Here is a 21,717-nt window from a genome sequence, read left to right on the forward strand (position 1 = left end):
CCCTCGCCTGTACTTCATAACCTCCTTCACCCCAGTGCCTCCAGTGCTGGTCCCAGGGTGGGGAGCTGGAAATCACAACCCTCTGGGGAAACTGAGTCACAGGGCAGTGCCTTAAGAGGTGACTGCTTCCACTGCAAACCCTCGCACGAAAGATGAAGACAAACAACCTATGCTTTATTTCATCCCTTGATCCCGGCCACAGTGGACCTGGCTGTCAAGACCCTTGATGTGGCAGCTGGGGATGGCTGGGCAGCCTGGGTAGAAGTGGGGCTTGGCCAGGGGCATTCAGCCCCCCACCACGTGGGCAGCCACACAGAGGGCCAGGAGGGCGAGCAGGGGCTGTGGGGAGCACTGGGTGCCATGAGAGGCCCTGCGGGCTGCCCCGCACTGGGGGCCGGCGGCATATGGCTCGAGGCAGGCGGCGTAGGCCATGGCGTGAGCGATGTAGTGCTGCTCCTGCACCCCGTGGAAGAGGTGGGACATGGGGCCCTGGGCCAGCACCACCACGTCCTCCCCACTGTGGGTCTCCGTCTCCAGGGGCACCGCTGCCTGCTGTCTGTAGTCCTTGTCCTCTGCAGGGCACAGGAGAAATGGCGTTGGGGCAGCAGACTCCCCTCCCCGCTGTAGGGTTGGGGGGTGCAGCTCCCATTACCCGGGCACAAGGACGAGTCACACCCAAGTGACTCCTGAGCCACATGGTGGCACAGGGACCCCGTGCACCCCAGTGTTCATGCTCAGGGGATGCTGCCCCATCACCCTGTGCCCCACAGGATCCTACCTGCAGCGGGGAGGCTGGCAGCCGGGCGGCCCCCATCACGGATACTGTAGCCGGGACCATTGCCATAGAGGATGCTGGTGTATGCCCGCTTGTCCTTGGCTTTCTTGGGGGCCAGCCCTGGCACAGGGAAACACTTGGTCACTCGCTGTCCCATACAGGCACCTCTCCCCAACCCCCACCTTGGACAGCTCAGCCTCCGGTGGGAGCAAAAGGGAGAGGTGGGAACAGGGATTCTCCCCACCCCTCCGGGGACCCACCGAAGATGGAGGTGCCACGCAGCGTGTTGCCCCCAAAGGTGAAGACGTGGGAGTGATCGGCCGTCACCACGGTCAAGGTGTCAGCGGGGGAGGTGAGCTCGCCCGCCCGCGCCACCGCCCGGTCCAGCATGACAGCCTCCATCAGCGCCTGCTTGGCCCGGCCGCTGTGGTGGCCGTGGTCGATCCTGCCGCCTGCACGGGGAACGCGGCCGTCACCCCTGCCTGCTTCCCTGCAACACCCACCTGCTCCCAGACCCGCGTCCCGCCCCAGCTCCAGCCACGCTGCCCAGCGGGGCTACTCATCTTCCACAAAGAGGAAGAAGCCGTTGGGGTTCCTGCGCAGGATGCGAATGGCCTTTTCCGTCATCTCCACGATGGAGGGGTCTGTGGAGGCGTTGCGGTTCAGCTCGTACTGCATGTCCTTGGGCTCAAAGAGGCCTGGGAGAGTGGGGCAGGAGGTGTTCATGCTGGGGCTGCTTTGTGCCCCCACCAGCATCCCAGGAGCGGGAAGGACGAGGAGGCGTTGACAGTGGCAGAGCCAGTGATGCTCTCACCCATCAGGTGGCTCACAGAGTCATCCTTGATTGCGTCCAGGCCCTTCTTATCCCAGACGTAGCGGGCGCCCTGCCAGCAAGAACAGAGCCAGTGCCAATGGCACATGTCCCGTGCCCAGCATCATATGTCCCGCACCCTGGCACGGTACCTGCTTGGCACTCAGCCATTCGGCAATCAAGTCCAGGCCGTCCTTTCTGATACCGTTCTGGGACGGGTCCTCTGGGTACTCGGGGTCTGGAGTCTTCTTGGGGGTCATGTACATCCGCCCGCCACCCAGGATCACCTGCCAGGGAGTGAGGAGCTGCCACCCACACCACCACAGCCCTGCAGCTCAGCAGAGCCTCCCAGCACCCCTGGTGTCCCCTCCCTCCCATGCCCACTCCCTGGCTCACATTGATGTCTGTGTTGTGCACCAGCTGATAGGCAATGTCCTTACAGCCGTCCCGCAAGGCCTCCTTGGGCATGTTGGTGTCAGCGTACCAGCTCCGGCTGGCCGAGTGTGCGTAGGCTGCACCAGGGGACGCATGCTGCACTCGCGTGGTCGTCACGATGCCCACCGCCTTGCCTGCAGTGTAGGCAAGGGATTATGGAGACCCCGTCCAGCCCTGCATGGCATGGGATGGCTGTCCTTGCCAGACTGTCTGACAGGGTTGCCACTGCCCTGTACCTGCCAGCCTGGCCCTGTGCAAGATGGAGTCCACCTCGTTGCCAAAGGTGGTGCGGCATTTGCCATAGACGGCCGCCCCACTCAGCCCCAGCGTCTTGGCGTTGGCCTTCACCCCGCAGAGGTAGGCTGTGCCCGTGCCAGCGCTGTCAGGCACCTGCCGGTCAATGGTGTAGGTCTGGAAGCAAGGGGGAGCACTGAGGTTTTGAGCAGGGGCAAGTTGGCTGCCCCCCCACAGCGCTGCCCCACTCACCTTGGCCAGGGCCATGTGGGGAAAAGTCTCCATGGCCAAGACACTCTCCTCACCTGAGCCACCAGCCAGTTGCCCCTTGTAGATCCGAGCAGCCGACACTGTGGACAGCCCCATACCTGCAGGCATGCAGAGCCATAGGGTGGGCGAGGGGTCGGCATCAGGGATTTTTCTGGCCTTCCCAGGCATTGCCTGGGGCCAGTCGGAGAGGGGGGGACCTGCACCAGCCCCACCTTCTCACCAGCCATGTCCCTTGGCTGCTGCGGAGCCGTGGGGCGCGGCTGGGACCTGCGGGACTCACCGTCGCCCATGAAGAGGATGATGTTTTTGGCCCGCTGTGCCACCGGCTGCAAGGCCAGGGCTGACTCCAGCCTCCTCCTGGCCCCTTCGTTCCAGTAGTCCGGGGTCTCCTCGGCGTCTGGAGGCGAGAGCAAAGCCAAGGGCATGCGGGGGCACCGGGCACCCTGAGGGTCCCTGGCAATATCCCGTCCCCGGGGGAGCAGGGTGAGCATCTCCCCCCTGGGTGAGTGTAGCTGCTCTGAGCTGCCTCTGCAGCAGCCTTAGAGAGTGACAAACCACCCCAAGCTCCCAAGGTGGTCAGGAGGGTTTGCCCTCCCTGATATCCCACGGGAAGGTGACAGCGTCCCCAGAGACTCACGAAGAAGTGGCACGAGCCCCAGTGCCCCCACCAAGCGCTCACACCCCCGGTACCACATGTCCCCGCTCCAGCTGTCACCTGAGGCAGCAGCAGATGGCCCGGCGAGGAGGCAGAGGAGAAGGCATGTCCCAGGGGAGAGCGGCCACCCCATGCTGCTCACCCCAGCTCCCTCCCCAAACGCTGCCTGTGTCCAGGGTGGGGGGACAGCCCTTTATGGCCCTGCCCTCTCTCACCAGAGGGCTGAGACGATGGGCTGATAACATTCAGGGACTATCTCCCAGCCCTGCCCAGGGCCCCCAGCCCTCCCTGGGGCCATCCCTGCCCCCAGCAGCCAGGGAGGACCTTTAGCCCCTCCCTGGGGACCGGGACACCTCGGGGCCCCCAGCTCTGCTGGCAGCTGCTGTGGGACCCCGGGGAGCAGCAGGGAGGGCGCAGGGCAAAGTGCTGTTTTTGCAGACAGGTTGGGTTTGCCTTGTCTCCCCCAAGACAAACCTGAGGGGGACACTGAGCTGAGCGATAGCAGGGAGGACATCTGCCCTTTGGTGTCAGTGCCCTCAGATCCTTTCTCCCAGGGCACACATCACATGCTGCCTGTCAGGCCTTGGGGCAGCCGGTGTCAGCAGAGCTCACAGCGAGGTCCCAGCTGCAGCAGGGAACGGCCCTGCATCAGCAGCACCCAGCGAGGAGTGGGAGACCCAGGGACGAACAGGCTGCTCCCACCCTCTCCCACATCCACAGCTGACATCCACATGTGGTTGCGCCACGTCACCTGGAAGGACCCCGCCAGCAGCACAACCCCTGGGGACTGCACATGACCCTGATGGCTTTCATGGCTTGCCAGCTCCGAGGGAGTGGGTTGTGCCCAGCCCTGACCTGCCCCATGGCCCAATCCCTTATCCTGAGCAGGGCCCCCTCCCTGCATGGCACGATGGATCCATCCCTCGCCAGGCGTCAATCCCTCCACCAGCGGCCGCTCCTGGCTGCCTGTCCCCTTGGAGGTGATGAAGCAGACGCTGCCGGAGCAGCCGCTGCCACCAGAGACAGGCTGCACGGGAGCAGATGTCCACATGATCCCCCGCGCCACGGTCGATCACATCCCAGGGCTGTGGGAGGCTTCACAGCACCTGGGAAGCGACAGGCAGGGGAAGGCACAAGGCTGCCTGGGAGAGGAGTTATTGCTGGGATTCCCAACTGGAGGAATGCAGAGGAGACAAAATAAAACCTGCACGAGATTCCCACGTGGCTGCTGGCCCAGCTTTTATTACATGACACACAACCCAGCAAAGCAACCTTCCTGCATGGCCCCATGGCCGCATCCCACTGCATCTCAATCAGGATGGTGGAGTCAGCTTCTCTCCAGTCCTGGGGACACGCATCCCCGCTCGGCCCTCACCATGGGCACCCGAAGTGGCTGGGGACAGACACCACTGCATTAAAAAAAAAGCAAGCCTCAAATTAAAAATATCTGAGAGTAGAAATTCTCTGCCTGGGGCAAAACCCTGAGCCCCACTCCCAGACGCAGTTAAAATCCAAACCAAAAATCAAACAGCTTCTCTTTTAAAACTCCCAACCCCAAACTCCTGGCGGGTTCCCTCTGTCCCCGGTGGGTGCTGGTGCAGGGCCTGGGAGGCGAGCGAAGGTCGGCAGCGGGGAGCACACGCAGCCCGGGGCGCTCACTTCTCCGAGCTCGGTCTCTTGAGCAGGGCGCTGTACTTGAGCGGGGCGCCGTCTGACGTCAGCACGACCTCCACCAGCGTGAAAATGCTGATCACCTTCAGTGATGGAGGGAAAGACAGAAGAAGAGGTTTTCAGGTGGCTTGGCATCAGACCAGGTTTCGCTTAGAGCCATGCTGGCACCTATTGGGAGCTGGGGAATGGGGCAGGATGGCTGCAGACAGCTCTGCTGGCGTCCAGGGTGCTCCCAGGGCTGGGGCTGGATGCAGCATCTTCAAAGGCAGCACCGCCGGGCTGCAAAGCCAGCCAGGGATCCCAAACTGACCTAAATAAGCCCCCCAGAACATCCTCACTTATTTCACCAGATCAGACCCCAGTCTTGTTCTCTGCACAATCCGGGAAGGCATGTGGGTGACTGTGCCCTTAGCATTGGGTCCCGACCTCCCCTAAAACCTGCCCAATTCTCCCTTCTCCAGCTGCAGAACGCACAGCATCCCTTAATGAAGCAGCTTGGTCAAGTGTCAGCAGCGAGCTGCAGTGAGGAAGGTTTTCCACATGATGCTGAGCATTTTGTTAGCATCCCGCAAGGAGGGAACAACCTCCCCATGCCCACACAGCTAGAGGAGACCTGGGAAGGGAGCACAATGGATGAGACAAGTGCAAAGGAATAAAGACCCCAGAAAATCAATCAACCGCCACCTCCCCACTCCTCTAACTCCATCTCTCTGTGCAATTACGCAGATTAGAAGCACAAAGCATCTACCAGGTCTGTCCATGAGGGGCACAGTTAACGGGCTGGCTGGGACACAGGAAGGGGCTGCCCCAGGGCCATGGTCGGACGTTTGGGGGCTTCACTTGCTGGAGCCCATCCCCAAACCCTGCGTTACAGCAGGGCTGGACGGGGCCATCTGCTCGGGGCTGGCCTGCAGAACCGGGCACGGAGCCACCGGCATAACCTTGTCAAACGCTTCCCAGCTCATCCAGCGCCAGTCACTCCAGATTAATCATTCAGAGCAGGAGAATCTCATTGAGACTTAAACATACCAAAGCAGCAACAAGGAGCAAAACCACAGGGAAATCCTTTTGCAGACAGCTGCCCAGGTAGCTGCTGGCTGTCTAGCACCAGTCCCCTGCACAGCTGGTAGGAACGCATGGGGCAGTGGCCATGGGGCAGCACCCCATGTCTGGAGGGGTCCAATAGGGATTATCAGGGCTCTCCCTTCGCAATCCTGCCTCATCCCTTAGCTGAATCACTGCAGAACAGCATGATCTTGCATCAGATCACCCACTTCCTAGAACCACTTCATACTCAAGCCCTGAGTAATGCCCACTGAGGACCCGGCTGTCTCCTGGAGCTGAGGACACCTCCTGTCCGCGGCAGGGCCAGCCAGCCCAGACCCCGCACAGCTCCCTGCAGCGAGCCCGCCCCGAGCTCCTGCTGCCCAGGGGGCTGAGCCAAATCGAGAAGCAGAGGCCAAGCGCCAGGGCCAGGCGGGGTGCAGGGGGGGCTCAGTGCCACAGGGTGTCCAGGTGACATCCCCCACGGTTCAGCATGGCTCCCATGGGAGCCAGCTCGTCCCGGGGCTGGAGATCTATCGACTCAGGGATCTGCTGGCTTGGAGGACAGCTCAGAGCCTGCTCCCAGGGGAGGGCTCCGGTGTTTTCTTAGGAGGTGTGGAGGGTTCATGGAAGAGTTTCCTCTGTTGCTGAGTATTTGCTTAACCAAAATGGGCCCTGCTCATGCTGGGGCATCACTTTTCATGCAGGTCCTTGCTAGGGTGTAAGTGATACCCGCTCCTGTAAGAAAGGAGGAACTGAGGCCACTGTGGGCCGTGTCCAGGGAGCTTCTCTGAGCCAAGCTGAGAAAGAAAAGCTCAGCTTCAAAGGCAGGGAGGGAGGGCTGAAGAAACACCTGCAGCAGTCGGCTCTGGCTGCAACATCTCCCCTGGGAAGGAGAGGAGGACCCAGGACAAGCATCACACCAGGTCAGCCCGGCCCTGCATCAGGAGTAGTTTTCATCCAGCTCTAGGTGGACAAGCATGGGTTGTGCTGGGCTTGGTTGGAAATGAGATTGGAGTGCAGAGCCCTCGGAGTGGAGCAGGTTGGAATCCAGCCCTCCCATCCCCGCCCAGGCAGCAGGCAGGGATCACCGCAGTCAACACAGCTGTGATTTTATAGCGACGCCAGACAGAAGTTGGCAAAGAAGCACCACTTAATCAAGCCAGACAAATGCAATTGCTCCCTTTGATTGAGTTACCAAGTTAATAGATGACAGGGACACAAGAGAAAGATTTCTAGACACTGTTAAACCATTTGACACTGCATCTCACAAAGTCTGACTTAAAAAATTCCTCCTAATTGGGTCTCAGCTCTGTCATGGGGATGGAAACCTGAAGTAACGGCTGTGCCAGGGAGGGGGCAAGGAATGCCAGGATGGGGGAAGGTTCTCAGTGGGAGGTGCCTTGGGCCTGATCTTACTTAACATCTTAATTGATGATCTGGAAGAAGGAAGTAAACAGCATGTTAATTCAATTCCTGAAGGAAACTGAATTGGGAGGCAGGGCAGAGTCTGAAGGCTGTGGAGGAGTCAGAGGCGAAGGCAGCGACAGGATAGAGAGGGGCTGGATGGGGAGGAGGCTGAGGCTCAGGCCGGCTCGCTGGGGAGCGGACACAGAGGGATTGCAGGACCCGGCAGCCTGTGAGCCAGTCCTGTCGCCCAGACCCATCCCTGTGGAGACCTCAGGATCCACACGTTGTACACAGCTTCCACGCCAGCCCCATGGTGTTGGGAGCCTGTCCTGTGCCAGGGTGTCTTACCTGGGGCACAGCTTCCTGCTCCGGCTTCTCCGGCTCCCACATCAGCGTCAGCTCTGGCTTCCTCCCCACCTTCTGGAAGTGGAAGCCCAGCAAGGGCAATGCCTGTGGGCAGGGAGAGTGTTGGGAACAGCCCATGGCCCTGACAACACCCCCCTGCTCAGCTCTCCCCCTCCACCTCACCTGTGGATGGGGATGATGCTGCTCCTGCCCAGCACGCTGCCTCCGCAGCCCTTTAACAACCAGGATGCAGCAGCCTGTGAGCCTGAGCCTAGCACGTAAATCAGGGGCTGCTGCGATACACAAACAGCCCATATATCACACTATATGTCCTGTTTAAAGATGTCATTGCCAGCCATATAACCAGGTTATTAAGAGAAGATGCTGTCACTAACTGCAGGTGCTGGCCTACAGTGCTGCTGTCACAGCCCCAGATATACCGTCTGATTAAACGAAATGAAAACCAGCCTCTCTCCCTTTCCTCGCTTCAGCTCCTTGTTGTCTTTTGTCCCCCTGAGTCTGCCTTTATTCCCTTTTAACTAGACTAGATCCGCCCCAGTACACAGCAAGGAGAGAAGCCGGTCCTCAGAGACTTGGCTGCTCCAGACCTCCCAGCCCCTTGTACCTGCCTGGGGCCGAGGGGAAACCCCAGCAAGGCTCTGGAAGGGCACCAGGCAGCCCTCTCTGGTGAGGCGGTGTTGGCACTTGCAGTGAGAGGTACTTACATTGCAGTAGACACGCTTCTGGACTCCAAATTTCAGTACCAGGACATCAAAGGCCTCATTCAGAACACCCATCACCATGGCCTCTGACTCCAGAGGACCGCACTCCTGCAAGGAGACAGAGCTGTCATTACACTAGTGTCCCCTATCCAGCCGTCCCCAAGGGGAGCCAGTGTCACCAGGTCCTGGAGCTCTGGTGGTGACAGTCACTCAGTGTGTCCCCTCTCCGCTTTCCTGCTGGACATGCAGCCCTCTGCCTGGTGGCATCTAGGCTGAGGCCTCATGGGGAAATCCAGAGATGCCTCAGGGGAAGACAGTCTTGGCTCTCACCCTGACGAAGACGGCGAAGAAGAGGTCAGCGCTGAGCTCCTGCACCCTCTTGGAAGCCATCTTCCTGTCATTGCAGTGGTCTGCCTGTTTCTGGATGGCCTCTTTCTTCATCTTGATCGGGGAGCTGGCACCTGGGAAAGGGACAGATGACAATGATGTGCCTATGCTACCCCCTGCTCCACAGCCAGCCCCTGGCAGCCCCCACCCAGATGCCCAGCTCCACGTCCCTGCTAGCTGAGGGCACCCACATGCCACGAGGCTGTCCCATGGGACGCAGCCCCCAAGCACCAGCACACGTGTCAGGCACAAGGCAGGGACCAGGGAGCCACCCCCTGCCCTCGCAGCACCCACCGAGCGAGGCGGAGAGGAGCCGGTGCACAATGATGTCTGCGTAGCGGCGGATGGGTGAGGTGAAGTGGGTGTAAAAGGGCACGTTCAGGGCGTAGTGGCGAAAGAGGGTCTCATCCTTCAGGACGCCAGTGCAGAAGTAGAGAGCCATCTGGAAGGGGTGAGAAGAGAGGGAAAGGGGTGAGCGAGGATGGTGGCAGGACCTTGCACGAGGCTGGAGGGGTCTGCGTCTGCGAGGCAGAGTTCCAACAGGCAATGGCCCTTCGCCTGCTGCTCCGTTTGGGCTGTGCAGGGACCAGAGCACAGACAACGGGGAAAAAGCCGCTGCAGGGAGCTGCTGACTCTGGCTGGCCCCATGGCTTGCACCAGCTTTCACATCACACATAGGTTTAAGCAGCCTCCTGCTTCTGCTCAGGATTCAGGGCTCATTCTCCATCCCCCTGTTGTCAAGGGGAAGGAGAGCCCGAACTGTCCTGTCCTGCCACGGATGCTCTGGCTCCAAACACCCATTGCACCTGCTGGGAGAGCACTGGGGGCTGAGAGGAGGAGCTGGGATGAAGGGCTCCCGCATTCCCCGCTGTGACCCCCGCTGCTCCGTCCCACCACGACAGCTGGGAAGCCGAGCGGCTGGGCTGCCTGGCTAAAGCAACACTGGGGCTGCCGTGGCCCCACAGCCTCTTCAGCAGGAACCTCTCCCGGCTGCGCTGTCCCTGTTATCCCACATGTTACAGCTTTTATTTTTACATCTGTGAAACACCAGCCCTCAGGGCTGGGAAAACAAGAGTGCGGAGCCCAGGCAGGGAGGGGAGGCCGTGCGGGTCAGGGGGGTTGTGGTGGGGTCACAGCACAGTGGCGATTGAATGAACCCGCTTAAAAATAAGAGCAAGTGATTGAAAGAAAACAGGAGTAGCCAGCTCTGATTACGGAGCCGTCCTGGGATCCACGGTTTGGGCAGCTGTATCCTTCGCTCTCCAGCCCAGTGGCACAGCCAGCTCCTGCTGAGCAGCAATGCACTGATCCGGGCAAGTAAATAGAGCAGGTTAAAAAAAGCAGCATCGGTCCCAGCCTTATTATGAGACCCAAGAGCTGGGATAGGAGCTGTGGCAGCTGCCAATTTCCACAACCCAGAATTAAATTGTTTCTGATGGACTCCGTGAAGCACGGTCTCCACTCAATTAGCTCGGCTCCCACCGAACGAGGCTCTGCGCGGCTGGGCGGGGAGAGACGCCGAGGGCTGGAGCCTGCTGCAGAAGATGAGTGCCCTTGTGCAGACAGACAGCATGAAATTACAGGGGTTACAGCACCTATGCCGGGCTCCTGGGCAGAGGAGGGGAAGGTCTCCACAGTGCCAGGCAGGCAGAGAGCAGAACGTACCCATTTGCCGGCACAGGTCAAAAATCCTTGCTGTGAGAAAGCCACTGGGAAAGGCTCATCCTTACGTTAGAAAAGCTGCTGCAGGTCCTGCGCTGCTTGCTGGGGCAGTTCTTCCTGATGGATGTGCTGGCCAAACCCAGCTGCTGCTGTGTCCAGCACCATTTCTGACACTCTGTTGGCAGCTCAAGACCCTCGCTGAGGTTGACATCAGCCTGGGTAGCACAGCAAATGCACTGTCTGGGCTGTGGTAAGGTTATACACTGCAGGGAACCCAGTCTAACACATATCTGACACCTGTCTTTGCCACCATGACAGCGCTACCCAGGGACATTGGCATAAAGCAGACGTTTTCTCGTTAACAGATTTGACTCACAAGTGGTCTCCAATCTCCAGGGTTTGCTGCAATCCCCAGAGAACTGCGAGGAGCCTGGAAATAAATCAGCCCCAGTCAAGCAGGGGCAGCTTTGTTCTCACGGACAGATTAAATCCCCGAGTGACTGGGCCCCTGAAAAATGATACGTCGCTGCTCCTTCATCTGTTACGAGGCTCCTGGCACGGCAATCCAGGCACTCCTTCAGACACACGTGTTACCAGTTGCTTCCCATCTCTCTCCTCCAAGAGGCTGATGTCTTGATGAAGAAAAGATAGAAGATGTAAGCTTGGCGTGACCATGGGATTTCTGTGGGCATCTCGTTTTGGCTGATTTAACAGCAGCCTTGTCCCTGAAACACCAGCTTTATCACCAGGAGCTGAGATGTGTGCAGGGACGGGGTGACTCCTCCATGCCCTGGGCTCCCGGTCCCCACGCCATCTGTCAGAGCGGTGGCCCAGCCCTCAGCACCGGCACAGGCCCTGCCTGGCTGTGCTCTGCAGCTGCCAGCACTCAGATCTGTCCCCTCCCCAGGGAGGGACCGTGGGGTCTGGGGACATGGGCAGGATGGGGCTGATTCTCCCATCTGCTGGTGGCAAACAGCAAAATATCCTCCTCGCAGGGAAAGCTCCTTCCACTCAGTATCTGTCTGCCCTTTCCGAGGGGCTCTGACATGGCTCTGCACTACCTGTGCTTTGCAAGAACAACGGTGGGAATCTGAACGGCTCAGGACTTTGAGGAACTCTGAGTCCACCCTGCAGTGAGTGTGGTCAGGGACCAGAGACCACGGAGAGTCCCCACAGCACCATGGTCCTTTATGGACTGGAGGTCATACGGATCCAGCATCGCAAGCACATCAGGAACAGCCCTCAATACAGGAGGGGAGAGTCTTGGCGAGTCTGAAACTCCATTTACAAACTAAACAACAGTTCAGCAAATGGCAACTGCATAAGCTCACCTCAGGATCAAGACAGATTTCTGCTGCTTCTGGCTCATGCACCACTTCCGATAACGAGAGCACCCCACCACACATGGCAGTGACATCTTGCCAGGGAACACCAGCACATGGGAACGCTGCTCAGCACCCAGAGCCAGGCTGCTCTGCAGGGCTGATGGGCTCAGCTGTAAACTGGGAGTGTGCCAGACAGCAGGACTGCCAGGCGCAAGCGGACTGCACAGCACACCCGAACACATGGGCACCTTGGTCTTCTGACCACAAAACTAATTGAGTTCCTGCCAAAATCACATCTCATGGAATATCTCCTTTAAGAGTTCCTCTTTCTTCTCCCCCAGACTCTCGGTCTGGTATCTACTCTGCAGAAGACTTCATCCCCAAAATCCTGATGCCTCTTTCACATACAGATCTAACATGTATTCACAGGGCTAAGCCATAACCAAAGCCACTGGGAGGTATCTCAAAGCACACCCACCACCTCTCTGACCACAGCCTCAGGAGACCAAAGAGGCAAAATCTCAGCAAGTCAGTGGGTCCCAAAAAGCTCATCTCCTCCTCCGTGCCGCTGCAGAACCAAGCCACCTTCTCCTTGCTCATCCCTCCTGGCCCACAGCCAGGCTTGCTCCAAGTGCTGGGGCTGGCAAAGCCCAGGCTTGTGCCACGGTCAGCAGGACCAGAGAGGGATCCCAGGGAATGCATGTTGCCAGTGAAGTCACCTGTTAGCACCTTCCACCAGAAAAGGAAGATGTGACAGAAGGGACCAGGACAAGCCAAAGCAGGACAGGTGACCTGGGACAACACAGCCCACTCCAGAGGACACTTCTTGCACTTTACAAAGCAGCACTCCTGAGTTGGACACATACATGAGGGGGTGACTTACTGAACGGCTTCAGTCCCCAGTCCCACTTGCAAACAAACATTAAGTCACCGAAGTACAGAAAGACTTCAGGCAACTGCTAATGAGTAAATGGAGCAAATAAGCTAATTAGAAGAGTGACAGTCAAATGAGCAATGTTGGGAAGATGATTCATTCCTGCAGCAATAAGCAGGTCGCAGCAGAGAGACCATTTTGGGAACGTGTTCCTTCTCCCTGTGGGGTAGGGCTTCCCTCGGAAGATTCTGTGCTATGGAAACATGGAAAGGCAGATGCTTCACAAAAACTATTTTTAATGGTGATAAGCACCCAAGTAAGTGTCCTGAGCTGCAGATGCACCAAACACAACAATCAGTGTGAGCGGCACAAGCCTCCTTCACAGAGACCTTCAGGGGAGGTCTCTTGGTCTGGAGGGAGACCAAAGGGTTTCTAGAGCTTTCCCACTAAGAGCACATAGCTGTGCTTACGGACAGTCCCGCACCCCTACATCATCCTCACTCTTGAGTCCTTCTTTGGACCAGTTTGGACACTATGATATGAGGAAATGGCACAAAGATGAACTATGGAGCCCACCACCAGCTCTTGATGGAGCAGGATAGGTTTTCTGGAAGTCTGCTAAGATCCCACATGCAACTTCAAGGGTGAAGCATCCCAGCCAGTAATAGCAGGGACACTGCAGGGGCTGAGGAGAGGCTCAGCCTGACTCTGCCATCCTCTGAAGTTCTGCTGCCCAAGAGACAGCCCCACTGCCAGGAGACACTGGAGGAAGCTGCTGACAGCCCCACACCACCGTGTTCAGTGTCCATGGACTCTCCCTCTACATAACGACGAGCTACAGCAAAGCAGAAGGGCTGAGGGTTGAAGGCGGAGCCATGCAGACAGGTACAGCCAGACATGTCCGACAGCACAGTGCTATTCTCACCTGCATGGGCCTGGAGAACATGTTGGTCAGCACTTCTTTCCTGGCTTCGGAGTATTTGTCAGCACCAAATGTTTCATTTAAGCTTTTCTGGAGGAGAAAAGAGACACAACATTCAGTGCTGGCAGGCTGTGGTGGCAGTGGGACCCAGGCAGACCTTAGTGGGGCAAACAACAGCTTGCCAGAGCCAAATTCCTCCATTCTCTGCAAATCCCCCCATAAGCCAAAAAGTGCACATGAAATTGGGCTTTGCCCTGGTCCAAGCAACCCTGACAGGACCACACAAACAGTCCTGAGTGCTGACCCACCTCTCAGGGTCAACGGCAAGGAGCACCTGGGGCATGGGGATCGCCGGCTCAATCCGTATGTGTGAGAGCATCCGTAACCCCTCTCCTGATCTCCTGACCTCTGCCTGGCTCCCATCCTGCTACTGAGAGCTTTGGCACACGGACTAATGGGACTCTGGGGAGACGTGGATACAGGGGGTCACTGCCTGGGGCTTGTGGTGAGGAACGGCTGGAGGGTTCAAAGTGCAGGAGAGGAGCTGAGTGCGCAGCCCCATGTCTGCTGATGTAGCCTCGGCGCAGCCAGCAAGCAGGGAACACGGTCTCAGCTGACGGAGGGGCGAGCGGGAGGCCAGCGGGGATGGGATTAACAGAGGATTATCTGCAGTCCGGTTGCGGTGAGTAAAGAAAATCCTGGAACCTGCGCTGTGCTGTTCAGCTGGAGTTCAGCCTCAGGACACGCTCAGCGGAGGATCGGTCAGATACCTCCTGTGCTGGCTGCCTCTGACCTTTCCCAGCACCGCTCTCCAGCCCTTCCCAGTCACCCCACTCCCCACCCCGAGACCTTCGGCAGCCCAGACAGAAACATCCCCCCGCAGAGCTGCTTCTCCTGCAGTACAGAGCAAGTGTCCTGCACAGGACCTGCCGAGAAGGCAGAGAAAAGGCACGCAGGTGTCCCAGTGAGTGCCCCAGCTCTGAAACATCCTTCCCATTGCAGAAAGGGCAGCACTGGGGTCACCTGCAAGGTGTCCCTCATACTGCTCTAAGCTCTGTGCACAACCTCAGCTGCCTGCGACAGGCTGGGCCACCCCTGCCCAGTGCTGGTGGGGCCAAGAGTGAGGGAGGGAGGTGTTTTATTTTGGCAAAGCTGTCAGTTCTGCTCGGGCAGAGGCGGACAGGGAACAAACCACACACTGCCGCAAACAGCCATCACGCAGCTGCCCCCGCTTCTCCCATGGCCCTGCTCCCCACCAGGCCAGTGCACTCACATGCAGGGTCCCCGCGCTGCTGAAGTCGATGTCGAGGCCGACTTGGTTGCAAAACTCCATAAGGTCTTTCAGCAGCTTGGTCTGGGGCGGGGGGTGGCGGCGAAGCAGGGCCTGCTCGGGGAAGGAGCGGTAGATCTGATGGGCCACGGCCATGTTGGCGAGCAGCATGAACTCCTCCACCAGCCTGTAGCACGAGAAAAACAACCCCATACTCCAGTTAGAGAGAGGAGTCCCCTGGGAAGCCAAGACAGTCCATAGCAATTGGAACTAATATGACACGGGGGGACTGTGGAGCAGCTTGTAGTTGCTGTTATAAGCAAAGATTAGATGTGAGACTGCAGCAAATCCCCCCCCAAATTCTCACTTTCCAACTGAGGTTTCCCCAGGGACTCAGCGCAAGCTGTCCTGCTGGTGCAGACAAGCAGAAGTCAGTGATAAATTGACAGCTTAAATTAGGATAAAATAATCTCCCTTTAGGTCATTTTATCTCCTGAAATGCTCGACAAGCAAAACAAACGCTGTGCGAGAGATAGCATGGAAAACAAACACACATCGCTGTCTTCCTGGGCCAGAGAAAACAGCGTCTCGCTCGCTCCCCCACCCCGAGCTCGACATGTGTGGTCAAGCCCAGCCACTGAGCCCTGCCGTCGTGTCGGGCTTCCACCCCAAGCGAGCAGCAGCACAGCTCCCGGGGCTGCCTCCAGCATCCAGACCACGCAAGGGCTCTGGGGGCTCCTCCGTGCAACCTGCAGACTGCTGGGGACACCCCAGGCTGGCCTGAGCACCCCTCTTCCCCCTCTGAACGTACATGCATTGAATGGAAACCTCCGGAGCTATGCACTGCAAAGAAAAGCAATGCCAGCGTTAAAGATCATTTTTGGAGCATTTATGGGTTGTGTTACCAGCTGTAGGGCTGTGCCACTGGAGACTTGTTTAACTGGGCTTAGATAAGCAGAGAGATGTGCTTAACTGGGCTTCCTGCTATTTGCTGCGTGTATTCCCAGGGCTCCTAACTAGTGCTAATTGCAAGAAAAGATAATAGATTTACAGAAATAACCTCGTCCTACGTGCAATGCCCAAGTGAGCCGTCACTGATTGCGTCGGCTCAGCCTCACCGCTCTTGCAGGTGAAGCGGTGATTTTGTATGGCTGGGGCTGGTGGTCCTGCAGCCCCCGGCCCGGCCATGGCTGGGGGCACTGGCCAGGGGAGATGTGCAGGGGGCTGTGCCTCCAGAGTGCTTGCTACAGCAGCAATGCAGCCCCAGTCTGGGAGCATTTGCCAAGTACTCCAAAGAGGAAGCAAATAAAGACAAGCCCAGAGGAGGAATAAGCACCTGCCGGTAATAATCAGCAGGGGAAATGTTTGCCTTTAATGTGAAGAAGCTCCCTTAATAAGAGCCTTGTGGATTCTCCCACAGCACGCTGTGCCAGAGGCCAATACTTCAGACCCCTGGGGAGGGCAGGAGGGACACCCTCACAGACACATGAAGGAAGGCGTGGGGAGCAGCACAGCCTCAGTGGGAATGAGCTGTCCCCCAAAACACTTGCTGATGGGCAGATGCTGCCAGAAAGCCAAGGGCTGGGTCAGCGGGTGGGCAATGAGCCCACAGAGTGGGAGAAGGGTCTGTTCACCTGTTCACCGTCCCAACGGGAGACTTCCAAGAGGGTAGAGCCAAGCTCTTGCTGCTCCTGTGCAGCTAAGCCAGCAGATGGCAACATCGGTCCCTCTATGGCCACCAGTGCTGGGGGGCTGAGGAACGGCATGGCCCAAGGGTGCTGGGCACCCCAGCTGAGCAGCACCCAGGGGTGGCAGGCAGGGAGCAGCCCCCAGCAGGTTATGGCACTGCCATCCCCATCTCCTGCCTGCAGATGGACCCACCAGCTCTCACCCAGCTGCTGTGCCTGCAGGTGGCACGTGGGGAATGGTGGCCTGAGGACACAAGTGAGGCTGTGCCAGACCACGCTCACACCTGATAAGCCCTCTCTGCCCAAGCCAGCTCACAGCAAGGCACAGCAAACAGTGCGGGTGTAAAAGGCAACACCTCCCTTCCCATGGGCTTTGGTGCAAAAACGGTTCCAGCTACACAGGTGCACAGGTGGGCACAGGCTGGCCATGGAGCTCCCTGTGCCTCCCTAGAAATGGCGGCTCTACAGAATGAGGTGCAAACCCATTTTTAAAGACAGAGCAATAAACAGCCATGAACAGCATCTCCTCTTTGTCACAAGCACAATGTGCTTATCTCATGTCCTAGAGACAACACTTGGAGTGCTCAAGCAGTCCCTACTGCTCTTGCTCCTGTTGCACACTACATTGTGAAGCTTTTACCTCTTACCTCCAGCAACACTTTGGGCCGGATGCAATTTCCACCTGACTATTAAGTTCTGTATTTTGTTTTACCATTTTGGAGCTTGAGGCTTTTACATTTTCCTGGGGATATCCTTGTTCTGATATCACAGGTAGCTCTGAGCTGAAGGTAATAACCTGAGCACCCTCCTGCCAGGGATGCTTTTATTGCCAAATAAAAACTACCAGCACACATTTCCCACTTTGCTCTGCAAAACCCCATTCTCTCCTCAACACATGTATACCTGGAACACCAGCCCTCAGACAGCATCCAAGACAGCCCACATCAAGAAGAGGTACTAACACGTGGTTGGATTGATCACACGGGCAGGAGAATCTCATATAGGAAGCACTCAGCAGCTTTGCACCCATGACAAAGCTACTCATCTTGTTCATTCACCCCAAGGCAGGGGCAGGCTTTGGGAGACACGGCTGTAGTTTGGGCTTCCAAGGAGAGATGAGGTTGGACAGATTTCCCGGTACCCAAGGGGAAATGAAGCCCCAGGAACAGCTTTGTGTCAGCTCAGGTTAACGAACCGTGGTGGCCCAGGAAGGCTCAGTGCCCTGTGGGTTGAGGCCAGAACACCCTGCAGGGACAGAGGGCCCTTCCTAGTCCTGGATCACCTGGGGTCACACAGCTGCTCCCCACATGCAGCTCATTGCAGCAGCCCTGCAAGCGCGAAAGGGATGAACTGCGTGGGGCTGCTCCGTGTCGACTCCTAGACAGGTTTGTTTAAACACTGGGATTCAGTGCCCAGGGAGAGAGAAGCAGCTTCCAGAAGACACAGCTGGATTAATGCAGAGCATGAGGATTTCTTGGCCAAAAAGGCCAACAGTATCCTGGCTTCTATCAGGAATCGTGTGGCCAGCAGAACTAGAGAAGTGATCATGCCACTCCGCACTGGTGAGGCTGCACCTTGAATCCTGTGTTCAGTTTCGGGCTCCTCATCATAAGAAGGACATTTAGGTACTAGAGAGAATGCAGAGGAGGGAATGGAGCTGGTGAGAGGCTGGAGCACAAGTGTGATGGGGAGAAAAGGAGAATGAGGGGAGACCTTATCGCTGTCTGCAACTGCCTGAAAGAAGGCTGGAGCATGGAGGGGGTTGGCCTCTTCTCCCAAGTAACAGGACAAGAGGAAATGGCTTCCAGTTGCGCCAAGGGAGGTTTAGATTGGATATCAGGAAAAAATTCTTCACAGAATAGTTTGTTGGCCATTGGAACAGGCTGCCCAGGGCAGTGGTGGAGTCACCATCCTTGGAGGGGTTTAAAAGGTGTTTATACAAGGTTCTTAGGGACATGGTTTAGTGCTAGAGTTAGGCTGGGTTATAGTTGGACTCAATGATCCTGAGGGTCTCTTCCAACTGAAACGATTCTATGATTTTATGTGAGAGCCTGATGGGGTCAGAGGGGATGCCAAGGAGCTGGCACCCGTGCCTGGAGTAAAGCCAGGTCAGCTCCTGAGCAGAGAAACAAGGTCTGTGGCTCCGGACGCAAAGAGGGAGCCAAGACCTGCAAGAAACAGCTCAGCGTGCCAGTCTCACTGCACCTAAAAGGAAAATCATATTCCCAAGAGGGCTCATGCTGAGACTGCGTGGGATGTTGGAGACTCGGGAGGATGACCCAGGGCTGGGACAGGTTTGGGTGCTGAGGAGCAGGAGGGCACGGCAAAGCCGCCGCCTTCCTCCTCTCCCCACGTGGCCTTTTGGCTGCACTTCTAGCTAGCATCCTCACCAGGGCTATGACCTGGCAAGTCCTACGCCGTGCTTGGAAAAAAGCAATGGATGCTGAGGCAACAGGAGCTGAGGCTGGTTGGCAGCGCCTGGGAGCCAGAGCAGTGCCCGGCACCGGTGTCACTCGGAGCTGCGCTGAAGCCCCTGCTAACTCATCGGCACGTCCAACGACAAGAGCTTTTTCTTTTCTCTTAAAACAGCGCAGCTCGGAGTTTGGCTCAGTGCGGCTGGCAAACGGGAGCGCAAAGAAAAATATTTCACGGCTAAAAAAAATGGAGACAGAGAGACTGGTCCATCTGAAGGCGCGCTGAGTGAATCCCATGTGAAATGCATTCTAACGCCATCGCTACAGTTTCCTCTGGATTAGTTGAGCTATCCTTGGCTCCCGGCTCCATAAAATCCCATAAACAATCTGATCTGAACTTTTGCCCTTTCTGTGCTGATGCGAGGTTCGCTCCGCTGTCCTGTGAGAGGGTGCTGCAGCAGGGAGCGTTTCCAAACCTGTTCGATGCATCATTTAACATGTGCACATGTGAGAGGGAGGAGAGGGAGGAGCGGCACGGCTCGCGAGCTCTGTAACATGCGTAAGCATCTTCTGCCGGCTCTTTCAATACCCAGATTTTGCTTATGAGTTATGGGCTTGGTGAAGGAGTTAGTGGGTGAAACTCTATAGCCTTATGCAAGAGGTCAGCCGGAGTGTACGTTTTCAAAAGTGTTCACTTCTGATTTTGAAACGTGATTGAGGCATGCCGGTTCCTAAACCCCACTGATTGCTGGGGAGATTTCAGACTCCTGAGATGCTGCTAAACCCAGAATTTGGTGCTTTTCAAAGTATCTTAAATGACGGTCACAGCTCCTGTAGGCAAATAACCATCCAGCTGAAGAGGACTGATGATGGCAGCCCCGCACCTGAGATACTGGGCTGTAACTTCTCTCAAAGAGCTCCTACCAGAGCCAAACACCTGTGGGACACAGGAAGAGGAGCTGCACATTCAGACCCCGGAATTGCTTTAGTAGCAGGATTACTATTTGCTCCATAAAAGGTGAGCTAGACACTTCCTGATCTCTTGACAGCAACCTTGACAAAGTACTCACATCCTCAGCAAGTTGTTTGGTTGACGGCAAATCAAACGTTGGTGTCTCATACCACATCTCTGCACAGCAAAGTAGGGCAAGTGAAACGCCTGTTTGGCTGCATGTCTCCATGGCAATGCAGCCAGGCTATACAGCAGCCATCAAAGTGCCCACTCTCCCTGATTAACTTGACAAATGACATTAGCTAAGCGACGTTCGCTGCAAGCGAGAGACAAGCAAGAGAGACTGCAATCCAGTAAGTGCGGGAAGGAAACAGGCAGCTTGGTTAAAGCAAAGCGACACTAAAACATTGCCTGTTCCACCAGTCTACAAGCCTGTAGGTTTCAGAGCAAACCGTGGGGAGGTAGAGCTGAACAAATTGATGAGTATGGCCCTTCTCCCATGCCACCTTCTTCACCTCCATCCCTTTCTGCAAGATGTAACTGCTGAGTGTAGCACATTGGAAATGTTCTCATAGCTAAGGCACAGTTTCAGAGATGCACCCGAAACACCACGCAGCTCTCCCACGGCAGGGTTTGCAGGTTTTTTTTGCTTTTGACAGGCTAGAGAAGTTGGTCCTTTCTTCACATTGTGGAAACCTGCTCCCAAAGGGACAGAGCTGAACTGTCCTGAGGTGCAGTCAGAGCCCCCTTCCAATGGTGATCTACCCAGTTGGGTGAGCTGCCGCCAGGTAAATCACAGCACACTTCCAACATCTTCAGCCAAATGCGACCAAATAATTTCTGCAAAGGTTGCCAAACTTCTTTCCCCTGCTTCATTACAAAATCCCATCTGCTCCTCTCCATCTTGTCTCCCCATCATAGCACTTGCTCCCTCCTGCACATGGAACAAGGTTTTTGCTGTTCAAACTCCTTTCTGTCTCCAGGTGGGTTTTCTATACCAGTTCAGCACGGGTTTGTACTTCACCCAGCAGCAAAGGCCTTTGGTTTCTCAACCCATAGCCACGTGTCTGCCTCGGGTGCGCAGCTCCATGCTGGGTCCAAACAGGGAGAGCACAACAGAGCTTTGAAAGCATCAAGCTTGGTTTGTGTTTGAACCTAAGAGTGCCACAGCAGACTAGCACTGAGAAAAGGAAGCCCTGGCCTCTGTGTTTGTGTCTGAGAAGACTCTAAAGACACTGATGGATAGAAATCCCCTTGCTAAGGGCAGTACGCGGCTGAGAGCCCTCGCTCTCTGTTGGCTTGAAGAGGATTATTGCTGCAGCGCAGCCTCATAACAAACAAGAGATCTACAGCCGCCTCCTGGGAATGGGACTCTAAATCCTGCTGCATTCACCAAGAGAAAGTCACCTTCCACAGAAGCCTGCTAACAGTCCTGTGCACGTCCAACAGCAGCAGCAGCAGCAGCTGAAGGAAAACAGTGAAGAAACAGCACCGCAGTTCAACCAACATACCCTCTCCGAAGTCCAAAGAAGCTGGATGCGGTACGACTTTTTTGTCTTTTCTTTAAATCATGTACGTTTATTTTTGATTACAGCTCTTCCATGAAGCAAAGGAACTTGAGAGGTTTCTATAAAAGCTCTTCTAAAAGCAACATTAGCTAATCCCACATCTCCCGAGAGCGCAGCCAATGACAGAATCATGCTCTTTGGCGAGCAGCTGGACCAGCGCTTGCAATGGCTCTTTTCCATGCAAAATCCTGCAAGAACAGTGTAGGGTCTTCCTGGTGACATCCCGCTTACCCAACGAACAAGAACATCTTCAGCCACCCACTCCAGAACGGCACTGCTGCTT

The 21,717-nt window shown here is 56.6% G+C and overlaps 2 protein-coding genes across 2 annotated transcripts in view; both read right to left on the bottom strand.

Annotated features, from left to right (window-relative positions):
• Positions 1 to 285: 285 nt before the first annotated feature.
• On the bottom strand, positions 286 to 4,231 carry LOC308043534 (intestinal-type alkaline phosphatase-like; the record flags this gene model as incomplete). Its single annotated transcript, XM_080349691.1, has 11 exons — positions 286 to 572; positions 779 to 895; positions 1,036 to 1,227; positions 1,339 to 1,473; positions 1,590 to 1,659; positions 1,739 to 1,873; positions 1,983 to 2,155; positions 2,258 to 2,432; positions 2,508 to 2,623; positions 2,806 to 2,922; positions 3,793 to 4,231. The coding sequence occupies 11 exons, from the start codon at positions 4,229 to 4,231 to the stop codon at positions 286 to 288; spliced, it is 1,956 nt and encodes a 651-aa protein (XP_080205817.1).
• Positions 4,232 to 4,419: 188 nt separating this feature from the next.
• Positions 4,420 to 21,717, bottom strand: part of DIS3L2 (DIS3 like 3'-5' exoribonuclease 2) — a 190,175-nt gene continuing 172,877 nt past the window's right edge. The window contains exons 16-22 of the mRNA XM_080350020.1: positions 14,816 to 14,999; positions 13,546 to 13,632; positions 9,054 to 9,201; positions 8,703 to 8,833; positions 8,376 to 8,480; positions 7,654 to 7,755; positions 4,420 to 4,934 (exon numbers count right to left, since the gene is read on the bottom strand). Coding sequence (XP_080206146.1) covers positions 4,836 to 4,934; positions 7,654 to 7,755; positions 8,376 to 8,480; positions 8,703 to 8,833; positions 9,054 to 9,201; positions 13,546 to 13,632; positions 14,816 to 14,999 — 856 coding nt within the window. The 3' untranslated portion in view covers positions 4,420 to 4,835. The remainder of the gene's footprint in view (positions 4,935 to 7,653; positions 7,756 to 8,375; positions 8,481 to 8,702; positions 8,834 to 9,053; positions 9,202 to 13,545; positions 13,633 to 14,815; positions 15,000 to 21,717) is intronic.

This window comes from Nesoenas mayeri (genome assembly GCF_963082525.1).
Source record: "Nesoenas mayeri genome assembly, chromosome: 9".
In the NCBI taxonomy this organism is placed as follows: domain Eukaryota; kingdom Metazoa; phylum Chordata; class Aves; order Columbiformes; family Columbidae; genus Nesoenas; species Nesoenas mayeri.